This window comes from Lycorma delicatula, chromosome 13 (assembly GCF_047948215.1).
Source record: "Lycorma delicatula isolate Av1 chromosome 13, ASM4794821v1, whole genome shotgun sequence".
NCBI lineage: Eukaryota > Metazoa > Arthropoda > Insecta > Hemiptera > Fulgoridae > Lycorma > Lycorma delicatula.
Genome location: NC_134467.1, coordinates 51,880,804 through 51,902,867, shown reverse-complemented (window position 1 = coordinate 51,902,867; position 22,064 = coordinate 51,880,804). Strand labels below are relative to the sequence as shown.

Genomic DNA, 22,064 nt, shown 5'->3' with positions numbered 1-22,064 from the left:
ATATTTCTTCGTAGTAAGCAGTATACTATATTTTATTTTATAATGTATATCTAAACCAATGGTTGATTTTCTCTAAAATCCCTTCTACAACTGCTTTTTTTCTTTCAGTGATATCATGTCGTTTACACAATTACTTAATTAAATATTTTAATAATTCTTTAAAATATCAATTTGTTTTGACAATTTTTTAAACATCAACTAAACAATGACATTCTATGCCCACTTTCCCACCCTGACTCAGAGAACCAAAAACAATCAAAGAATTTTATTGAATAAAACTAAGAATTTCCCAGAAATTAGTGAATTTTAGAATCTTCTAAAATGAACTGAAGTGAAAATGAAGTGAACCCAGAAAATTCTTAGTTTTATTCAATAAAATTCTTTGATTGTTTTTCACTTATGCAATTAATAAATGTTCTTATCTCTAACGATTTTCCAGATACTGTAATTTTTTCATCAATATTAATTTTTTAAATCCTTATATTTTAATCTTTGTTGATCCAACATTTCTGCCTGAAAAATATAAAAAATACTAACTTACAGTAATTAAATATAAATAGAACAAAGTTAAAGCCTGACAGAAAATTATGTTGTGTAATTATATTTTAATCTTAACAATGTTTTCAATAAAATTAAAATTTATGAAAAAAAAAAATAATGGCGGATGCACCAATAGGGACATATATATATATATGATGGTGCATCCTTTCTTTATGGACAGCCAATATGGTACAAGGTTAAAATTGATGTTTACATTTCCACTGACCCTAATGGTTACAAAAAGAAAAAAAAAATATGTTGAGTTTTTCAAAAGGAAAACAAAGGTATAGGTTTTTCATAAGTTTTACTTAATTGTCTAAATAATTCTTAATTTAAGTTTATTGTAACTGAAATACTAGTTGCAATATACTTACACGTTATATCTTTGCCTTTAAAAAAAGTATTTTTGAGAATTATTACACCGTTTTCAGAAGTGACTGTAGTACTTTATGTCCAGTTGTAAAAAATTAGAAAATCTAAAAATCTAATTTTTTTTCAGACAAAAAAGTAGTACCTCTCAGTTTGAGTTAATTTAAAAAGCCAATTAAGAACAATTATTAACTGAAAATAAAAAATTGAAAACACATATTAAATTTAAAATATCAACTGGTTTGATAGAGCTGAGCTTCAAAAGATTCACATATTTCCACTAGATAGTTTGAAAATAAATAAAATAAAAATCTCAAACACATTTTTATAAATTATAAAATAATAATCATACCAAACCAGAATCAGTATTTATTTTCAGAAATTCCTAAAGGCATACGATTCAAACGACAATCTCTGGTTAAAATATTGAAAGAATTTATGTCAATAATACTGAAACATAAAATAAACATACTCAGAAGTCAAATTTTTGAGTGGAATTTCCAAACCCTTTCAAATAAAAACTGCAGTGAAACAAGGTGATGGTCTCTCACAATATTGCTCAATTGTGCTCTGGAAAAATTAATTGAAGAATAGCATAGGAAAATACAAATACTTAATAAAAATGAAATTATAAATATGGGGGCACAATATCTAAATGTTTAAATGTAAACATTTTACCATTAGCTGATGATCTAGCAACTTTGGTAAAAGACTTTAGATAGAGAATGAAAATTAAAGAATTCGAAAAATGTTCAAACAAAATCAAGCTACAAATTTCATATAATGGATTCAACAATAAAAGTAGAATCCAAACCATGAAAATTTCAGAATAACAATCAATCAAGAGAGTCGAATTTAAATATTTAAGTAAAATAATTACCCCTAATGTTTTAGAAAAAAAATAAATAAATAAAAGCCAGAACACAAAAAATGAAGTGGCTTTCATCTTAAACATAAAAATAAAATTTTTTTATTAAAAATACATAAGACACTACAAAAAACCATAGCTTTACCACTGTTACTGTTATATAGTATGGAAGGCCTACAGAATTTCTTAGGAAAAACTAGTAATTGTCGAAAAAATTATTTTAAGAAAACTCTACCACTAAAACTCAAAGATAATATTTATAAATTAAGCAAATCGGAAGAAATTTACCAAAATTTTGAAGCCATACAATTAGAAAAAGAACTCAAATTTTATGGTCACTTGAATGGAATTAAATTAATAAAACAAGTATTTAACTTTTTTTAAAAAAGGAAAAGCAAATAAGCTAGTTCAAAAAATATTATTAAATACTTCCAAAGAAATAATTTTTGATGAAATCTTTCTGAAAAGTAGTGGATGAATCTACATTATTAGAGAAACAGAAAAGGAAACACCAAAGGAATGGACCAATAAAAGAAGAGACAAGTTTAGGGAAAAAATTAAAGAATCTGGATAAGACAGAACTCGGAACTATGCATGGATGGTCCCTTAGGTCTGATTGCAAAAAAAAAAAAAAAAAAAAAATAACAATAACATATGTTTATAAACTTTTGAACTTTATTTATCTGTAATAAAATTACTCGAGTTTTAATTCTTTGACGGTTCAAATTTGCACCAAGATGACCTTTAAGGGTTAATAAGATTAAAAATTAAAATTAAATTTAGAAATCTTGCACAAAGTTATTACATTTTGACAGTAATCTGAAAAACGATTAATTGTTATCGTTATTATAATCGTAATCGTAATTATGAATTCGTTAATAAAAATTCATAATTAATAAACAATGAAATGTTTAACGTGAATGAAATTTCATTGATTTTCATATGATAGTTCATGAGAAATAAAAATTTTTAGCAACATGCATGAATAGTGTAGGGTTAGCGCGGGGGGGGGGGGTTAGGTCATATCCACATTCTAACACCATAGTATTGTATTGTCATCGAAGTTACATACGTGTACCAAATTTCATTGATTTTCATACGATAGATCAAAAGATATAGCAGTTGCAAGATTTGATTATAACTAAAACGAGTTAAATAAAAGCTTATAAAAAGAGGAAAATAATTCGCAACCCCAGATAACAATAGACATTTTTAAAGAAATTTGATACATGAAAGTAGCACTAATTTTTTTACCTGTATGTTGGTAATAAATTAAAAGATAGTAAAGATTTTGGGGTCAATATTGATAACAGGCACAGCTTGTTTGGTTTTAATATTTGAAAACATTACTAAAATGTAAGACACACGATGTGAAGTTAAAGTTAATATAAAATCAAAATGAGGCTTTTAGATTCATTCAAAATCAGCGTAAAATGTTCAAGAAGAACAAATGTAACTTGTGATTTATACAAGTCTCACTTGAGAACTTTACACAACTTTTTTACACCAAATGTTCTTGACTGCCATCGTTCTGGGGTTAAAATGTACATACTCATCATATATTATAAACTACAGTAATATACAAATCTGCGTTTGAGGCAAACAAGATAGAAATTCCCCGCCTTAAGTTGTAACATACAAAAATGAGAAAAATGTAACGTTACATTATAGACATAAGAAAAATTTTGTCATACTAGTTTTAAATTATACACATATGAAAGAATGCTATTACTTTTTTCCTTATTCAATTTTCTTAAAAGGTCATAACAATTCTCTAATAAAGATATTGTTAAGATGTCTTTCCAAAATATAAATCTGATCAAAAGATTTTTGATAAATGTTACAAATATTAATTTTTTTCTTTAAGTGGAAATTAATGTGTTTTATAATCACAACTGCAATTCACATACATAATACATAGGGAAAATTTACATACATAATTTTTCCTTTTGGGATGTAAATTAATACTCAACTTTAAATTAGAAAAATGATTAAACATCTTCTGACAGAAGTTATAAATTAATTTTTCTCTTTTGTATGAATATTAAGATGTCTCACTAAATTGTATTTAGTATTAAAAGACTTCTGACAAAAATTACAAATATAATTTTTCTCTTTAGTATGAATATTTAAATGTGTTTTTAAAGTAGAATTATCATAAAAAGACTTCTGACTAAAGTTACAAATATATTTTTTCTTTTGTATGATTATTAATATGTTTATTTAAACGGCTTTTGTCATTAAATGACTTTTGACAAAAGTTGCAAATATATTTTTTTTCTTTTGTATGATTATTAATATGTTTATTTAAACGGTTTTTGTCATTAAATGACTTTTGACAAAAGTTACAAATATAATTTTTCTCTTTTGTATGAATATTAAGATGTCTCACTAAAGAAGATCTACTATGAAGTGATTTTTGACAGAAGTTACAAACATAATCCGTAATATGAATATTTAAATGTGATTTTAAAGTAGAACTATCATAACAAGACTTCGGACAAAAGATACAAATATAATTTTTCTCTTTTGTATGAATATTAAGATGTCTCACTAAATGAGATTTACTATTAAATGACTTTTGACAGAAGTTACAAACATAATTTTCCTCTGTTGTATTAATATTAAGATGTCTCTTTAAAACATTTTCAAAATGAAATAACTTTTGACAAAAGTTACGATTATTTTTTTCTGTTTAGTATGAATGTTAATGTGTCTCTTTAAATAACAGTTACATCTGAATCTTTCATTGCAATATTCACAAACCAACTTCTTTCCTTTCTGCTCGAGCAACTTGTTTTCACTACTTATATTCTCAATTAAATTTTCTACCGTTACATCACCATAAGCACAATTACATTCACTGGAGTTTTCACTTATAATTCCATCATTTAACGAATTATTTATGCTCTTACAAGTAATAAAATTCTTGGTACTTCCTTTGATAGTTCCTTTATCCATAGCAACCTGCAAATTAAGTTATTTTTTGTTATAATTATGAATTAATAAAAAATTATTGCAATTACAATAACACATTAATAAGTGTTATCTTCCAAAAAGCCACTAAATACGTATAAAAAATTGAATAATTTAAACATATATTCATAATTAACATGGTATTGAATATTAATTAATCATAGAGTTAACTTTAGTATAATAAGGAGTTTTACTTATTTTATAGTATGTTTATAATCTTGAGTGAAACTTTATTATCAAATGCATGTTTTAGGAAAACCAACAAAACTAACTATTTATAACAGGTATATATTTATTACTTCTACATTCATATTGATCAGATCTACAAACCCACACATTTTATACACACGATGTCTGGGGTGAAGGTATCTAAAACTATGGCCCTATTTAGGAAACCAGTCCTTGAAATCTCTTACAACATAAGCTCAAACGACACGATATATCCCCAAGATTTGTTCAGTATACTCTCAGATTCAGCAGAATACACAAATGCAGACAAGCCGACTCCAATGCAACTGTCTAGATACATGCTTTGGTTAGTAGTTTCAATTAGTTATGCATGTTCAACGGCTTGTACAAACTGAATTAAATATCAATTCTCCTACATCCAAGACATCATATTCCCAACATATGACTTCAAAAGAGACTGGAAGCTTGGTTTCACAAACTGGAAATCAAAAGGTTTTTTTAGTTACAAGAGACTGTGAATCAAGTAAGCGATGCATTCACTGCCAGTCTAGGTAAGTCTATTAGGTGGCCTAGTTATAACAAAGAAAAATTTGAGATTTGAACGTATTAAAAAAAAAATTTTTAAAGGTATTGCTCTAACAATGCCGCAGTTGCTCCTAAACACATGGCAAGAGTTACATTATCGTCTTGGCGTCTGATGAGCTAAAAAAGGTGCATACATTAAAGCTGACTAACCTACATTAAAATGTTGAGTTTAATAAAAAAAAAAAAAGAAAGTTGTAAAAATTATTACCTGGTTTTCTTAATACAAGTTGTACTTTAGGATACTTTTAGTCTGGACACCCTGTAGATTATAGTGTATGTATTGTATATATAAGTAAATAAATATATATATAACTAAGAAAACATTATTTATAATTTATAATTACAATAATATAATCCTGTATTATAAGTATATAAGATTATAAAATAAAAACATCTCTTACAAATTAGCACTTTTGTGGTACACACCTCACACATTTCTACACACCTCGAATCCTTTAAAGGAACACATGAAATATTTGCTGAAAAATTTCTGAATGACAGAATTCAAGCAAAAAGCATCATACACAATTCAAAAAGGCATACAACAAAGTTGATTTCAAATTGAAAAATGAAATAGATGACCTTCCATTATAATGAATCCAGAGGCCATTGCTGATATTCAAAGAAGGATCTGCCTGTCCAAAAAATTTATATATTAAATAGCACAATAAAGCGATGTAAATTACACATTTTGCCTTTAGATTCTTGCCGATTTAAATCTGAAATCGTACTATGTAACAACATATGAGAACTAGCCGTAACACCTTAATTAATGCAGATTGACTTCTCAAAAACATTGTCGATATCAGATACACCCGATCTACACTTTTTTGTCAGATGAGGGGCATGGTTTCATTTTCAAGACTAGCGAATGAATTTCCTGCTGTTTCTGGTGAACATATATGGGAGGAAACAATTTTTGTTACTGTATTGTCAGTACAAAAGTATTATGTACAATTTTCAAGAATTCTTTACTCGATTAAGATTGTGGATAAAAACCGTTGTTTAAACATTATACTGAGTTGTTTAACGTGCAACACACTGTTTCTTTGTCTTGCTGGAAGAAGTCAATGTGTTGCACATTAAACAACTTATTAGTATACATTCATAGAACTTTTGCAGTCAGCAGAGGACAATAGCCTCTGTTCACCAGATCTGAAGGATTAGTTGTAAATATTTTTTAATTTTACCTAATATAAATACAGAATTAAAATTTATTTTATTTTCATTTCATTAATAAAATTTTATTTCACAACTATGTTTCATCTGTATCACGTCCATCCTGACTCTGTAGGAATAGACACCCTCCATGTGATGATTCTGGTCGCAATGTCATCCTCTCCATATTATCCCTATAAAAACCTATCAGTGAGTCTTAAACAAGACTGACCGATTGAGCTGACAATAAAATAAACTACACCTAATAGGAAAGGCTGAGTCTACACACACCAGCATGAATAAAATAAAACAAAAACTTAAAACGGAACGTAGCAAAAAGTAAATAGGGAACAAGAGCAAGAACATAAAACATGAACACTAATACCATAACAGAACAACAAATGGAAAACCCAAGGGGGAACCTACTCTACACACCTTCAGCAATCCTTTCTTTTACAAGAGATCCCATATGTTCTTCAATGATGGTCCATTCAGCCTGGTTTTTCCAATTTTCATGGAAGTCCAACGTCGACCTAATAACATCAAGCAAACAAATCACTTTTGTATGCTTCATATCATACTGAAACATTAATAGAATACATAAACGTAATTTTCCAGCGCACCACATTGCAGACATAACACGGAATCAACCAGGCCAAAGCAAGCCAATCTGCCCTAAACGTGCCATACCCTGAAAGAAATTGCATCACAAATTTTTTGATCATACCGAAGAGGCGCCCTGCAAACCAGCAACATCAGGAAACAGATCAAGCCCATCAACTGTTTCACCCCATCTAGCCTGCCATAAAGGATAGCCCTGTTGCCAAATAGTCCACACTTTTTCTGAAGTCAACTCTCCTGACTTCTTAGCAACATATCACTCTTGCTCCTCTGACACAAGTAGATCAATTGGATTCACTCCAGCAATCACCAAGATTGACTCATGTCACCGTTAACAGCAAGACGTATTGGGTCTCAATAACATATCCCAATAACTTTTAAATTTCATCTTTTTCACCCAGACAGGCGCTGCATATAGCATAATTACCTCATACACACCCTTATACAGCGTACTCATGGTCTTAAAATTAAGAACCCCATCAGGATTGATCACATGTCAAATACCACAAAAGGTACTACATGCCTTCTTTGCAACATATTGTAAGTGCTCCTTGAATCAAAACTTCTCATCAAGAAACACCCTGAGGTACTTTTGAACCTGAATATATTTGATTCACTGGCCTGACATCAAAATATAGGCTTGCCGCCAAATGGACTTTTAAGGAGTATCATCGTGGTCTTTTCCAAGCTGAACTTCATCTTATGTTGATGACCTCAAGGCTCAAGCATCCTGCAGGCCCAAGTGGCTCTGAATGCAACCTCCCTTTGTGAGCACTGTTTGACCAGCAGGAGCCTGCCATCAGCATAAGCCACCACAACACCCGCTGGACAACCTATGCCGCAAAAGAGAATCAAACTCTACCACCCACAACAGAGGCTCCAACACACTGCCCTGGAGACAACCCTTAGACAGTGTCTTACTAATTTCATGGCTGTTTCCACAAAGCACCACATCTTGATGAAATGAATGTCATCTGAAATAACTTTGCAGAACTTGCAACTCATTTTCAGTACTTCCTCGAGGATTTTCAGTAACATCACAAAGTCAATCTCTCATTCCCAAGAAGAACAGAACCTTCTCAAAAACTTTACCGTGAACCGACAGCAATGTCAAGGGCCTGTAAGAGGCACCAACAGTAGCTTCCTTGTCACCGCATTTAAATAATAATTTAACTAATTCTTTCTTCCTCGAACAAACTGGGAAATACCCAGCAAATAAATATCTGTTGAAAACCCATGTAACAGTTCTGACACAAACTCACCGTTGCATTATCATCAGGCATTAAATCATCAAGTAGTTTTTGTAATATTTCACTTTTGTCTGATATAATTCCATGCCAAGTGGAGAGAGTGGACAGAAGAACAACCTTTTTACGTTTGTGTCCCAAAACTCTATATACTACTCCTCATGAGTCTTTATTACCCGGTGCTGCACAAAAAAACGCCATGAATCTCTTTTGGCACTACATACCTTGTAAAAGTAATAATTCCTGCGCTCTCTATAATTAGCAACAAGTATGGCCCACCATCCAGGATCACATTCTCATTGAGATGCCCTTCGTAAACAACAGACAGACTGTTTCAAATTAGTATATTCCTTATTCGACCACAACACTTGCCTCTATCGACTGGAACTACAGGGTATAGAGCACTAAGCAGTGTCAATAAAGGACGCCGATAATTTTTCTGCTAGGTTATCCAATTCCAAATGATCTACACTCCAAAACTTAAGAGTCTAACCGAGAGAATCCACAAATTTCTTCGCCTCTTTCTCCTACAATCCACTCTCACGTCAGACTTACCAATCTTTGAAGAATCAGTAATCACTTTGAAAGTATTTTCATCATCTGCAACTACCACAAGACCCTTCTTTGTTTGTCTTATTTGGTTGAATCTTCAGGTTTGACCGCTTACTGCGAAGGATTACCTGAAACTCATCCTTCAGGTCTTTACTAGTTTTGCTAGATGTCACTTCATTCATATTGACAAAAACCACTTCTGGCTGTCGTCAGGACAGATTAGGTTCATGTCTCCTTTACCACCACCTCTCTTGCCACAACAGGCTTAGCAGCCAACATCTCTTATCCCTCAGCCAGCGCTGCCTGACGACAGCCACAACTGACTTAAAATCCCTCACCTTAGGAAGAATCCTATCCCGCACACTTTTGGAGGCACTCCTTTGAGTTTCCAATAACTGAACAATTAAATAATAATTCTCCTCAAAGGCTCGCACTAAGGTGGCAAAGGTACCTGCCTTTCTAAAGGTTTTCCCTGATTCTTGAACCAAAACCTTAACCTCTCCAGCCCAGGTCGATGGCTCATCTTGCGATTTATCCTCCCTAGAAGAGGAGAAAGAGCCATCAAGCTGCAACACCTCACCAGGTTTAACCCACTTGGGCTCACCCTGTTTCTTAATGTCAGCAGTGTCAAACATTCGCACCACTTAACCCGTGTTGGATTGACTACATGAAAATTTAGGTAAGAAAATTTTCGTGTAAAATCTCAGATTAAAGTTTAATAGACTTACCAACAGTCATTATGTTTGCCAAACAAAGTGGGTGCACAATCATAAACACACAATACAAATGAAAACTATCAACACAAAACATAAACAAACAAACGTTGCCAATGTGACAACAGCTGTTCAAATTAAACAAATATATGAAATTTCAACAAATTTAAAATTAACAGACCACAAATTATTAAACATAACAAAAACCAATAACAATAAATACAAACTGAATAACAGAAAGTCCCTGTGCCAGTAGAGTAGTTCAAAGAGAATAAACTCACCCACTCCAACAGATAGCCTAGATAACCTATCTAGGCTACCTATGTAACCAAAAATTTGAAATAAAATACCCAAATATAGAAACCAAAAACAAATACCAAATCCTTACAAACTACCTAGTATAATAATTTCTGAATATTTTCGGAAACATCACAATTAGTAACCAAATAGGCGCAACCCACACAAACCAGACTGTTTCCGCTGGCATTGCGTGTTTAACTCTGTATCGGGTCCGTTTTAAATTGCTTACCTGATAAAATATTTAAATTTTACAACAGGAACAATTAACAACAAATCACACAGAGCTTATTGAAATGTGAACTATATCAACAGATTGTAGTAATACATACATTTAAATTATCACCAAATTTTCAAACAAAAATTTTGCACAATTAATGCACAAAAAAACATTGTTTCTTCCACTTCAAAAATGGAAGAAAATGTAAAAAAACTATCGGATTATTTTATAAGACCGCAGCCTCAATAACCAATGACAATAAAAACCATGAACATTGACAAAAAATTTCCCATGAGAACATCAATGTAAAAAAATTAATCTGGTATAATTTTATAACAGAAAAAAAATCACAAGGGAGTTAGTACTGATATGTTGCAACAACTTGATAGAGATTCTAACTTTTGGGATATTTCATTTGATTTACCCCTTTTGGGGTATTTTGATTGATAAGTATTTTTTAATCAAGAATTAAAAAATACTTGGCAAAGCGAGTCCAAATTTAAAGCCATGCTCAATGTATTTTGATATTAAGGGTATATAATTTTTAGAAAAAATGGTTCTAGAAAACACAACAGGGAACAAGCATTATTAAATGGAAGTTTTGACAAAGTTGAGAGAAAGAGTTGGAAAAAACGACAGCTATGGAAAAATAATTTCATTCTTCACTATAATGCTCACAGCACTCTGTGAAGCAGTTTTTTAACAATAGACATATTATAATACTGGAACATCTATTTGCTAGATTTGGCATTACGTGACTTTTTTCTTTTAGACATTTTAAATCAGTCGATACAGTAAAGCAGAAAATGGAAAATGTGTTAAAACAGCCAACAGAAATTGATCTCTTTCATATCTTAGACCAATAGAAAACAAGATCTCTGGATTTCTATGCATTTTTAAATCAAAACTAAATTGAAGGGGTCAAGCATTAAATTGTAATACATACAAATATTTTATTATTTATATGTAGTAATCTATTCATAAATAAGTTATTTTATAGATACGCCCCTTATGCGAGTTATATGAATTACCATAGTACTGGTAATGGACACATAAGAGAAAGAAGGACGAATGAAGTTAGATACTGAATTTTTTTAAAGTTTTTAAGAAACTACAATTTATTTCCACATGAATTCCATACGTGCTGAACAGCTTCCCAAAAGGAAACAATTACTAATGAGGCTGGTAAAAACTTTTTTACCAGGCATTTAAATCACAAATACCTGCTTGAACTATAATTTCCTAGGATATTTGTTTTTGGAGGGAAAGATTTTCCTAATCCAACTCTCTTCTTACCTTCTCTTTCTTACACAAACACACACACACACATGCATGTGTGCAAACACAATCAGTTATTAGTTATAAGGTGTTTAAGGCATAAATTATAATGTATAAACATCTTACTACTAAGATGTTTAAATGCTACCTCATAATATTTAAATATCATATATATCAACATGTTGCTGCAATTTTTTTTCTCAAGATACCAAGTAAAAAATCAATATCTGTATAGCCCTAATATTTTCTATAAAGTTTTATTTTTATAATTCCAAAAATACAACTATCATTAGAAGAACAATTTTGGGAGGAATCTAATATGACAATGAACAAACTAGGAAAAATTTAAATAACATTAACTGCAAAATAAAACTTCAAAATATGTTACATACAACACAAAAATAATATAAATAATAATTCAAAAATTTAAAATTTGATAAAAATAAAAATCTAAATTGCACAAAACTCTACAAACCTATCACTGGACACAATTATTAAAATTCAAATAATGTTGCAAATATTTTAATATCAAACAAAAAATAATAATAAAAAAACGATTTATATATATTTTAATAAATAAATTTATATATTTTTAATACATTTTGTTAACATTAAATTCTTCTGCTAAGTTTGTAACATAAAAGTTAAAACACAAGACATAATTAAAGTTTAACTTTAATATACACAAAAATATGGTCCAATAACTATTAATAAAAACCCTTAATTTTTTTTTTAAATTAAACTTAGAAAACTCAAAAATAAAATTTATTTTTGATTTTTTGAGTGAAAGCTGTCATTTGTACACTAGTATGCCAAATAATCATTTATTAACATTTGAATTATAATTAATTTTATGGGTTACAGAGCAATGACTTAAAATCAAATAAACCTAATGCATACTACAAGATTTTATGCCAGGTTATTTTCAGTTTTCAATAAAGATTTATAAGTTTTATTGAAACTATCTCAATTGATTATAAAAAGGTAAAAAGATATTTACATCAATCAGATTTAAAATATGAAATAGGTGCTGTATTGAAGACATGTCATTGTTGCAACACAGCTTGAATTGCAATTTAACGATTTTTCAAGAAAAATATTGAACTTTATATCAATTTCAAATTGAGTTTAAACAAATGAAATATTAAACGGTTCCAAAACCAATGCTTTATTTTAAAACAAATAACACACTATAACATGAAGTTAAAACAAACAACGCAGTTGTTAATACCAATAAAAATGAACAGAATCTTTGTTTTAATTTATTAAGAATATCTGTTGATCCATTAAGCAGTGTAAATTTAATACCTTATCAAGAAATTTATATAAATAAAAATTATAATTATGAAACTAGCAATAATACGAGGATTATTTTTTTTCAAGGTCTGATCGGTCACGAAATTAAAACCACAGTGAAAATAAAAATTTTTTATTTGTAACAAGTACATACATAGTTGTGTTTTCAGCAATGTTTCTACGCCGGTCTGCAGCTCGATGTCTCGTTGTCCTCCTACCCAGCGTTTCATGTGAGCAAAGAGGTGAAAATCGGATGGAGCCAAGTCCGAGCTGTATGGTGGGTGATCAAACAGTTCCCAACGAAAACGCTGCAGGAGCTTCTTTGTTACAGCTGCAGTATGCAGCCGAGCATTGTCATGGAGAAAGACAAAGCCTGATGACAACATTCCTCTCCGCTTATTCTGAATTGCCCTTCGTAGACGTTGAAGAGTCACGCAGTATGAGGCTGCAGTGATGGTCGTGCCACGTTCCATGAATTCCACCAAGAGAACTCCATTCCGGCACTTCACACTTGGCAGGAGATGCTATTGTAGACATGTTTATATGCTAGCTATGTGTTCAGAACTAAACGAAGTGATGTGGCGTGATTGAAGGCCATACTAGAGACGCTGTGCAAAGGTTCATCTGATTTTTGCACAGGTTTTTATTTCGCGACCGATTGGACCTTGAAAAAAAAAATAACCCTTGTATAAACCTGCAAAAATATAATGGATCAGTGGATAGGGCCAATTTAAATATAATAAGCAGTATTATAACTGAATGGAAACAATGTATAGTAGCATACAAATTAATCTGAATTCAGAGAATTTTTTGTTTATTTCTATGTTCTGACTATAATGCTTGACCATACCATTCTTTAAGTTGTCCATGTAATAAGAGATTATTTTCCTTTGGTTATTGATCAATTTTCATGTTTTAAATAGTGTTTTGTGAAAGTTTATTTCATTTTTTATTACAAAATCATACTTTGTTATTTTTTTTGTTCTGTGGGTCTTGAATTTATAATAAAGGAAATAGATTTCAACTTCTTCCAGTTGAAAAGCTTGTTGACCAGCTAAAAAGCAGCTTCTAATTCAGCAATGTGCAAAAAAAAGGCTCTTATGATCCAAAGCACATCTTATTTGGAAAATAGAACAGAAAAATTTTTTTTTTTTTGATGACTACATTTTTATGTTCAGGGGCAAAGCGTTCCATATATCACAAAAGTATCAGATGAAAATACATCACCTAATTTTCAACAATCAGTTGAATGTTCTGGGGTTGTTCACATTTGAAACCCCTTGTTTATTACTTCCAATAGATAATTTGTTGAAAATTGATGTATATGTCAATTTTCTGAAGTAAAGTATTGTGATGCAACTTCAATGTTAATTGCCACAAGGCAATGGAGTGTTGAAGAAGATTTGAAGTCACGTCAAGTTTCCAAAGAGTGGAAGATTTTATTGAAGCATGAAACTATTCAAGTGCTTTCGTGGACAGGCAACTCCCTAGACTTAAATCCAGCTGAAAATTTTGTGTTTGTATATGTTAGTTTTTGGTATAATAAAAAAACATGCACGAAGAATTCGGAAGTAGCCTATTATAAATTATTTGTTACATTGTATTTGTTACAAATACAATGTACAAATACAATAAATGAATTATACAATAATTAATTTATTGTATAATTATTATAAAACAAAATTAAATATTTCATAAATATTTTGAAATGACTGCCTTTTAATACAGTGCTGAATTAATTTACAATCAAGTAAATTAATCATTGTAACCTTTTTTTTATTTGAAGTAACTAAACAATTTAAACGCCGACAATTATTTATTTCTTTGTGTTAATGTTACAAAAATATACATTATTTGTATATTTTTTATTTTAAACCACCTGTCTATAAATTCTATAATGTTTGTACACCTGCTATTTGACCGATCGTATCTGATTAAAGTTCACATACGGTAATGGCGGAGAAAATAAATATAATCATTAAAATGGGTGAAAACGGTTATAATAAAGTAGAAAACCCAGTTCTGCGCGTGTTAGTGGTCGGTTTTCATCATAAAAAGGGATGTCAAGTAAGTTTCGTTGAAATACTTTGTGTTTATATTGGATAGATATTTTTGCATTTTTTTGTTTACGTATTTTTATATTAAAGAATAATTATAAATTATAAGTTTTTTATTATATTGTTTTATAGTTATATTCAGTATTGCATTAAGGATTTATTTTAAATGAGATTAGTTAGCTATGGAATTATATATGTATTCGTGTTGATTAAAACTTGCAGCTTTTAAACAATATTTGTTTATTTTATTTCATCTAATCGCATTAATGCGTCTGAAGTTAAGGGTGCAATTGTACTTTGTGCAGTACTGTTATTAGAATAATAATTTGTTTAATATGTTATGGAATATTCTCTTCAGTGGTTAGGTTTACTTTTATTACCCAGCTTTTTTATAACATTATCAGTATTTGATGCACAACCTTTTAAAAATAAGTAAATCTGTATTATTAATACTGCATAACATGTTTTACATTGTAATATTCTGTTGTGTAGCAGAATATTGATTAAAATATCATTTACCTTTAATTGACTTCACAGTTGATATAAACCGTGAAGACAACTTAATTTGAGTATCAAACTTTTCTATAGGTTATTCATAATATACTCTAATTAAAGTAATATAAGGTCTTATGGCCTCCAACGTCCCCAGAACATACATCTCCTGACTGCTTTTTGTGGGGCTATATTAGTCGAGGCCTTCAAAAACAATCCTCACATTACTAATGAACAGAAAGTCAATATTACAGACTTAATCACGAATATTTCTAATGCGACTCTTAAAAAGGCTTCTGCTAATATGCTGAAAAGAGTCCGTGCATGTATAACCGCAAGGGGTGGGCATTTTGAGCATATTCTTTAACAATTATGTAAGTAATAGCTTTTTATTAAATCTCTTTTGTAACAAATACATTTTCTTATTCCACCTAAATTTCTCTTTCTTAATAAATTACATTTAAAATTGGGTAACAGGACTAAAGAGTCACTCTGTAGTTGAAATCAATGGAATTCGATAGTCATTTCAGCCAATCTTTGCTATTTCTGTCAATATCAAACACATGATTGCGCTCACTACCCAGATTAGACAAATTATATGTACAAATCAGTGAATCAACATTAACATTTTTAGATATCTCCTCTATAATTGATTTTTTTCTACCTTGAACAAATTGTTTAAATTCCAAACTATTCTCTTTATATAAACCCATGTTTGAATCCTGTTTTTAATTCTGAAATAGGTGTAAGATTCTAATATGTAATATTTGAAAAGGAAATAAACTTGTCTGAAGAAAACTTGTTTGAAAATAATATCTGAAAACCTTGTATTAGGTCCAAAGAAAACCTGCCTCAATAAATTACAATTAATATGTTTTAAATCGCTGTTTAATACGATTATAAAGAGAAATATTTGTTTCTGAATTACAATGTCTGACATGACATAAATTACTACTGTAGAAAGGACAGTTAATTAAAAATATCCCTTTGATGGTATCATTAATCCTGTATTGTTATGAACTAGTTTATTAATATTATTTCTACCATACCCAACAAACACTTAAATAAAATAGTTGAAATAATGGTTGAAAAATAGTGTTAAATTTTACAGCATCCTTCTTCACTTATTTCATAATTACATTAAAGTTAATGAAAGTACCTCTCAGTAAAGCAACTGCTCTTTGATAATAATAATAATATTAATAACGTTAAATTAAAATGATATAATATGAATTGCGAACCCAATTCCAATGTTGAATAATGTCCGTCTCCAGTAATTCCTTTCTCTGATATTAATCATAAATTACAGTATTTTTTATTACATTGTAGAACTTTCAATATTCGTGGTCGGAGAACCAAAAATATGTTCAAATAAAAGGAACATAAAATATGTTCCTTAAAAAAATATAGGTTAAAATATGTAATTAAAATATGTTCATATTAAAGGTATCTTTTCTATGAACTGATTTTGCTGGTTCATGTTTCACGGTAAATAAAATACAGGTTCAGTTATGTATAAAGAATATATTTTCATAAATTATAATGATCAATATATATTAATATATTTTAGATTTAGTTGAATTTATATTACATTGTTGCTTACTTTTGTATACTGATTGAAATATATACATCACTATCAAAATAGACAGTGGTGCCATCTTAGTGCAGCTTTCAAAATACCGCCATCCTCATATTCTGTCTGATGGTTGATCATATTAAATTTATATACACATAAAAATATATATACTATATATATAGTATCTTTCTAAAATGTCAAATCCCTTACTATTTGTAATCATATTATATTTTTTAATTTCCAGTATTTTTAAATTTGTCCTAATATCAGATCAGATATTGTATGTTTGTTCTTAATCAGATGATCAGATACATTAGAGAAACCCAGTTTACCTTTTTTATAATTTCTAAAATATTCCAAAAATACAGTCTTACATGATCTAGTGATCTTTCGTATATAAATACGGTCACAACCATTACATCCAATTTTATAAATACCACTCAAATTATATAAATCAGATATTGGGCGTTTTATTACGTGGTTTTTATTACGTGGTTATTTGTCTGGTACGCAAGTTTAAATTTATTACTATCATAAACATTTGTGATATGTTCAACTATTTAATCAGTATATACAAGGCGTTTCATAATGTTCTTAGGAGTTATAAAAATTCAGTACAAAAAAAGTATTTCACTTACCTAAATGAAAGTTGTACGAGGTGATGCAGGGACTCAAACAGTTTTTGTTAAAATCTATAAATGTTCAATATGTGCTCCTCTGGTGACACAGCACACATCAACACGAAAGTCTAGCTCTTGCCAAACTCATTCTAACATGTCATTTTTGCTAGAGTTGATTGCACTTATTATGCGATACTTTAGCTCAGGGATATCAGGGATACTGTTCTTCTCTGGAAACTGAAAATGGTTTAAATAATTGAAAAAACCAGACAAAATTATTGAACATGAGAATTCTCAAAGGTATTAAAATTCTTTCACAACGTGAAAATAAGACTGATTAAAAAAAGGTTTAATAGTTGCACAGCTTCAAAATCACATTGTTAAAGAAAAAAAAGAAATGTTGACAAGTATTTAAAGGGTGTAACCCTGCAAAGAATATTTAGGCAAACAAAATTTGGCCATAAGAGACTGCAGAAAAAGAAACTATCACTGAAACTGAAAAATAGGAGTGACAGAAACACTGGAAGTTTTATAGAACTTCTGAAGCTTCTTGAAGAGTTTGACCATGACCTTTTTAATACGTAGAGCAAAATTTAGTATCAAATACATACCTTTCACCAGAAATACAAAATGAATTCATCCAGCTTTTAGCATATTCAGTCGGAGAAAAACTTGTGTATGACAACCACAAAACCAAATACTATGGAATAATGTTTGACCACGAACAAGTGTCAAAGATCATTAGACATGTAGATATAAACTATAGTTATGAAGGAGTCTTTCTTAGTATTCATTCAAACTCATAAAAAATATACAGAAAGGATTGTATATATGACATTGCAACAAATGTTGTATAAATTACTTTTTGAAAACTGTCTGTCGATCACAGTTTTAAAACAACACATCTATAATGTCTGGCTAAAAAACAAACAGCGCAACAATTTGTTGCGCTTTATTCAAAAACTATGTCTGTTAACTGTGATAATCACACACTTAATTTACTTGGGGATTCATTATTTAAGTCTTGAGGTAAAGGTATGATATTTTTCAGTACTGTGCATTCTATGTACGTTTATTTTTTGTGGTCAGCTGTTTGATCAGAGAGACTGAAAACTGCTCTTGGTGAGTCAGTGAAGAAGCTGTTAAATTGACAACACTTGGTAGAACTAATGGAAAATATAGCAGATGATCAGAATGAAAATTCAGATACAAGAAGTGTTGCGATTCAGTTGTTATATCAGATTTTAACTTCGAGTTTCTGGTCCTTCTTCAGTTTTGTCAAGATTGACTGATTTTAGAAAAGGCTTCAGGATGACACAAAGAATTTCCATAATACTACTCAAGTTATTCAGGCTTTACAAGAGCATTTCCTTCTAAACAGTGATGCCATATGCAAGAATCCTCTTGAGAAGCAAAGGAACTGTGCAGTACTTGTGATCTCCAAGTTTAGAAACAACAAAGGAAGAAGAAAATGGCTGGAGAAACAAAAGAGGATATAAGGCTAACAATAGATAATGAAATGCTATGAATGATGAAAAGAATGCTTGACAAAAGCTTATGAGAGAAGAATTCATCAGCTTGAAAAAACTGAAATCGGTTTTGATTTTCTTTTACATACAAATGTACGCAACTAATGAAAGTAACTTGAAGCAGAGATGCATTTTTATGGGCAGGTTGGATGGCTTGGAGATGTTCAGTGAAATAATGGACTGGTGAATGCTACTCAACACAAGGGCTGATGTTAAGATTTCGACACCAGCAGACCTGCTACACTTCATCGTGTAGTTTGGGGCTGATGCATTTCCAAATTTGGAAGCCAGTCTTATCTTACTGACTGTTACAACATCCAGTGCCAGTAGGGAAAGGTTAAAGTTAAAACTTATCCTGCCTACCTGAGATCATCAGCCGGGCAGAAAAGTTTTCAGCCTTGGCTTTGCTGAGTGTGAAGCAGGAGGTTACCGACAATAGCATAAATTTGAGAAACTAATCAATAAATTTGCAGCAGTTGAGACAAGGAGCATGTTTATTTGAAGTTATGTAATTATATCTAAAGTATTACATCAAACTATTTCTTTCACTTTATTTTAACTTATCAGGTTATGACATCCAAAATAATGTTTTATGTTTTCATAGTGTTATATGTGACTAATATTTTATATAATATAAAATAATTTATATATTAAAACAATTATATAATAGCATTCATAATTCTGGTTTAATTTTTCATAGCAGGGGATTAATTGAAAAGTTACCGCATTTATTATTCAACAGCTATCAGTCCCATCGTATTTTTATTTGCAGACATGTACAACATTTTGACCTTTTTCTAAAAAAAAAGCCCTCATTGAGAGCTTTTCAACGATACATAATAAGTGGTACTTGTTTTCATCGGTTCCAGAGTTATAGCCAAATAAAGTTTTAATTAATAAAATATTTGTAACTTACAAGCGAAAGGCACATCGGTTCGAATCCCGACTTCATGTTCATATATTTATTTTTTTCTAATTTAAATATATTGATTTATTAATAATTATTAACCTCAGATTGTAAAAGATTTACAAAAAATGACATTTCAGTGTTAGCAATAAAATGAAAAAATCAGAAGTTATTAGTGAAATAAAATTTTATATACTTTCCGGTTTTAATTCAAACATTTTTGTGGAGATTAATAATTAATTATTAATAAATCAATACAAGGCTATATTTTAAATGAAATTTTTATATAATAAAGAGATAATTCAGTTTTCATTGTTTAGATTTCAAATTCTAAATCTAGAAAGATTGTAGTCGCAAACATGAATAAAACTAGAATTGATAATAAAAATGGGCTTAATTCAAAAGAAATAATGAATAAGCTTTAGTTTTTTATCAAATTATTTTATTTACGGGTCTCTAAATAAAGTAGACTAGTTTTTTTTGGCAGCCAAAGTGACAACACTGCAACGTTACATAAACATATGGTTATATGAACAGCTGATTTATATTAGGTATTAATATTTTTAATCTATTGTTCTCACATGAGACGTAAACAAACTTTTCGTAAAATGAGTTCTTGTGCGTTCGTGTGTTTGTGTGTGTGTGTGCGCGCGCATGCGTGTGTATTTGAAATCAATGTCAGCAATTATTTCATGTTTTTTATTATTTTCTCATTAGGTTTTGTCGTTTCATACAAAAAAAGAAAATTCTGAAGCCTAAACTATATACATTAAGACAAAAATAAAGCCTGAAGTTTGCAACAATTTTTGCACGAAATAATTTTTTTTTGTACATTTTAATAGGACTCGGTCCTCCATTCTATGTTGGTTAAAAAAAAAGTTATCTAACACTGTAACTACCAACTATGCATTCGCTCGAGTATTCCATTTATTGTATGTTAAATTTTAAATTAATGTAATTATAATATGTAATGTTAAATTACATATTATATAAATTAATATTAATTTTGCCGAGATATTACCACCGTAATATCTCGGCAGCCGCTCGTCCGATTTTCACGATTCAAACGGCGTATGTATCAGCAAATCGAGCACTAACTGTTTAACGCATCGAATACGCTATTGATCGACCGGATCTTGTTTATCAGGAAATTAAATCGTTTAGCCCTGCAGCTAGTAAATATATAAATAAGAACAAAGTATATAAATGTCTAAACAAACACAGATTAAACTTCACACATTACTTTATGTTAGTATTAATAAAAAATAGATCTCTCTAAGATGTAGCAAGCAAGCACGCGTTCAGTGACTTGGACGGGGCGATATTACATGTCTATTGTTAATTACACTACTCGATTTTTTAAATTTCTGCTTTAAATTAAAATAAAAAATTGCAATTTTTGGCAAAAAAAAAATAACTGAAGCGCGCACCCGAATGTGCAATCATCATGTTTACGTGCGCGGTTGTAATTATATATATACATACTGAATATTACATAAAATTAAATAATTGAAGGCCTCATCATTAACCGTTTATGTACTGTTGGCTATGTTATTTAGCTAATCATGCAGGTGAATTTTAAAAGTTGGATTCATTGTACAATTGTAAGTTATCACGCTTAATAAAAAATATTTAAAAAAATCAAAATAAATATTTGTTGCAAAAAAAATTAATAATAAATATGACCACCTAACATAAAAACCGACCGTTTTGATCTGCAAAACACATCAATGTAAGTTTAAAAAAAGCGAGAAAATATTTTTAAAGTATTTCATGTAACAATAAAGGCCATTTTACCTTTTTAAAATATATAGCTAATTTATTAATCATCAAATGCAGACACAGATATAAGATTTTGTTATTAACAGAAATCTAGATTTTTTTTTTAAAACAAAAAACAGAATTTAAATAAAATATTGACACCCGAAATAATTAATAAGTAGCAATTATTAGAGGACATTTAAATAGAAATTA

The 22,064-nt window shown here is 29.8% G+C and overlaps 1 protein-coding gene and 1 long non-coding RNA gene across 2 annotated transcripts in view; one reads left to right on the top strand and one right to left on the bottom strand.

The window, feature by feature from the left end:
• Positions 1-4,233: 4,233 nt before the first annotated feature.
• Positions 4,234-20,230, bottom strand: LOC142334088 (uncharacterized). Its single transcript, XR_012758765.1, has 3 exons — positions 20,100-20,230; positions 17,673-17,891; positions 4,234-4,744 (listed from the first exon to the last, which is right to left on the bottom strand). It is a non-coding gene; the product is annotated as an uncharacterized LOC142334088 (long non-coding RNA).
• Positions 14,720-22,064, top strand: part of LOC142334080 (uncharacterized) — a 122,405-nt gene continuing 115,060 nt past the window's right edge. Inside the window, exon 1 of the mRNA XM_075381757.1 lies at positions 14,720-14,976. Within this exon, the coding sequence (XP_075237872.1) occupies positions 14,863-14,976 (114 nt within the window). The 5' untranslated portion in view covers positions 14,720-14,862. The remainder of the gene's footprint in view (positions 14,977-22,064) is intronic.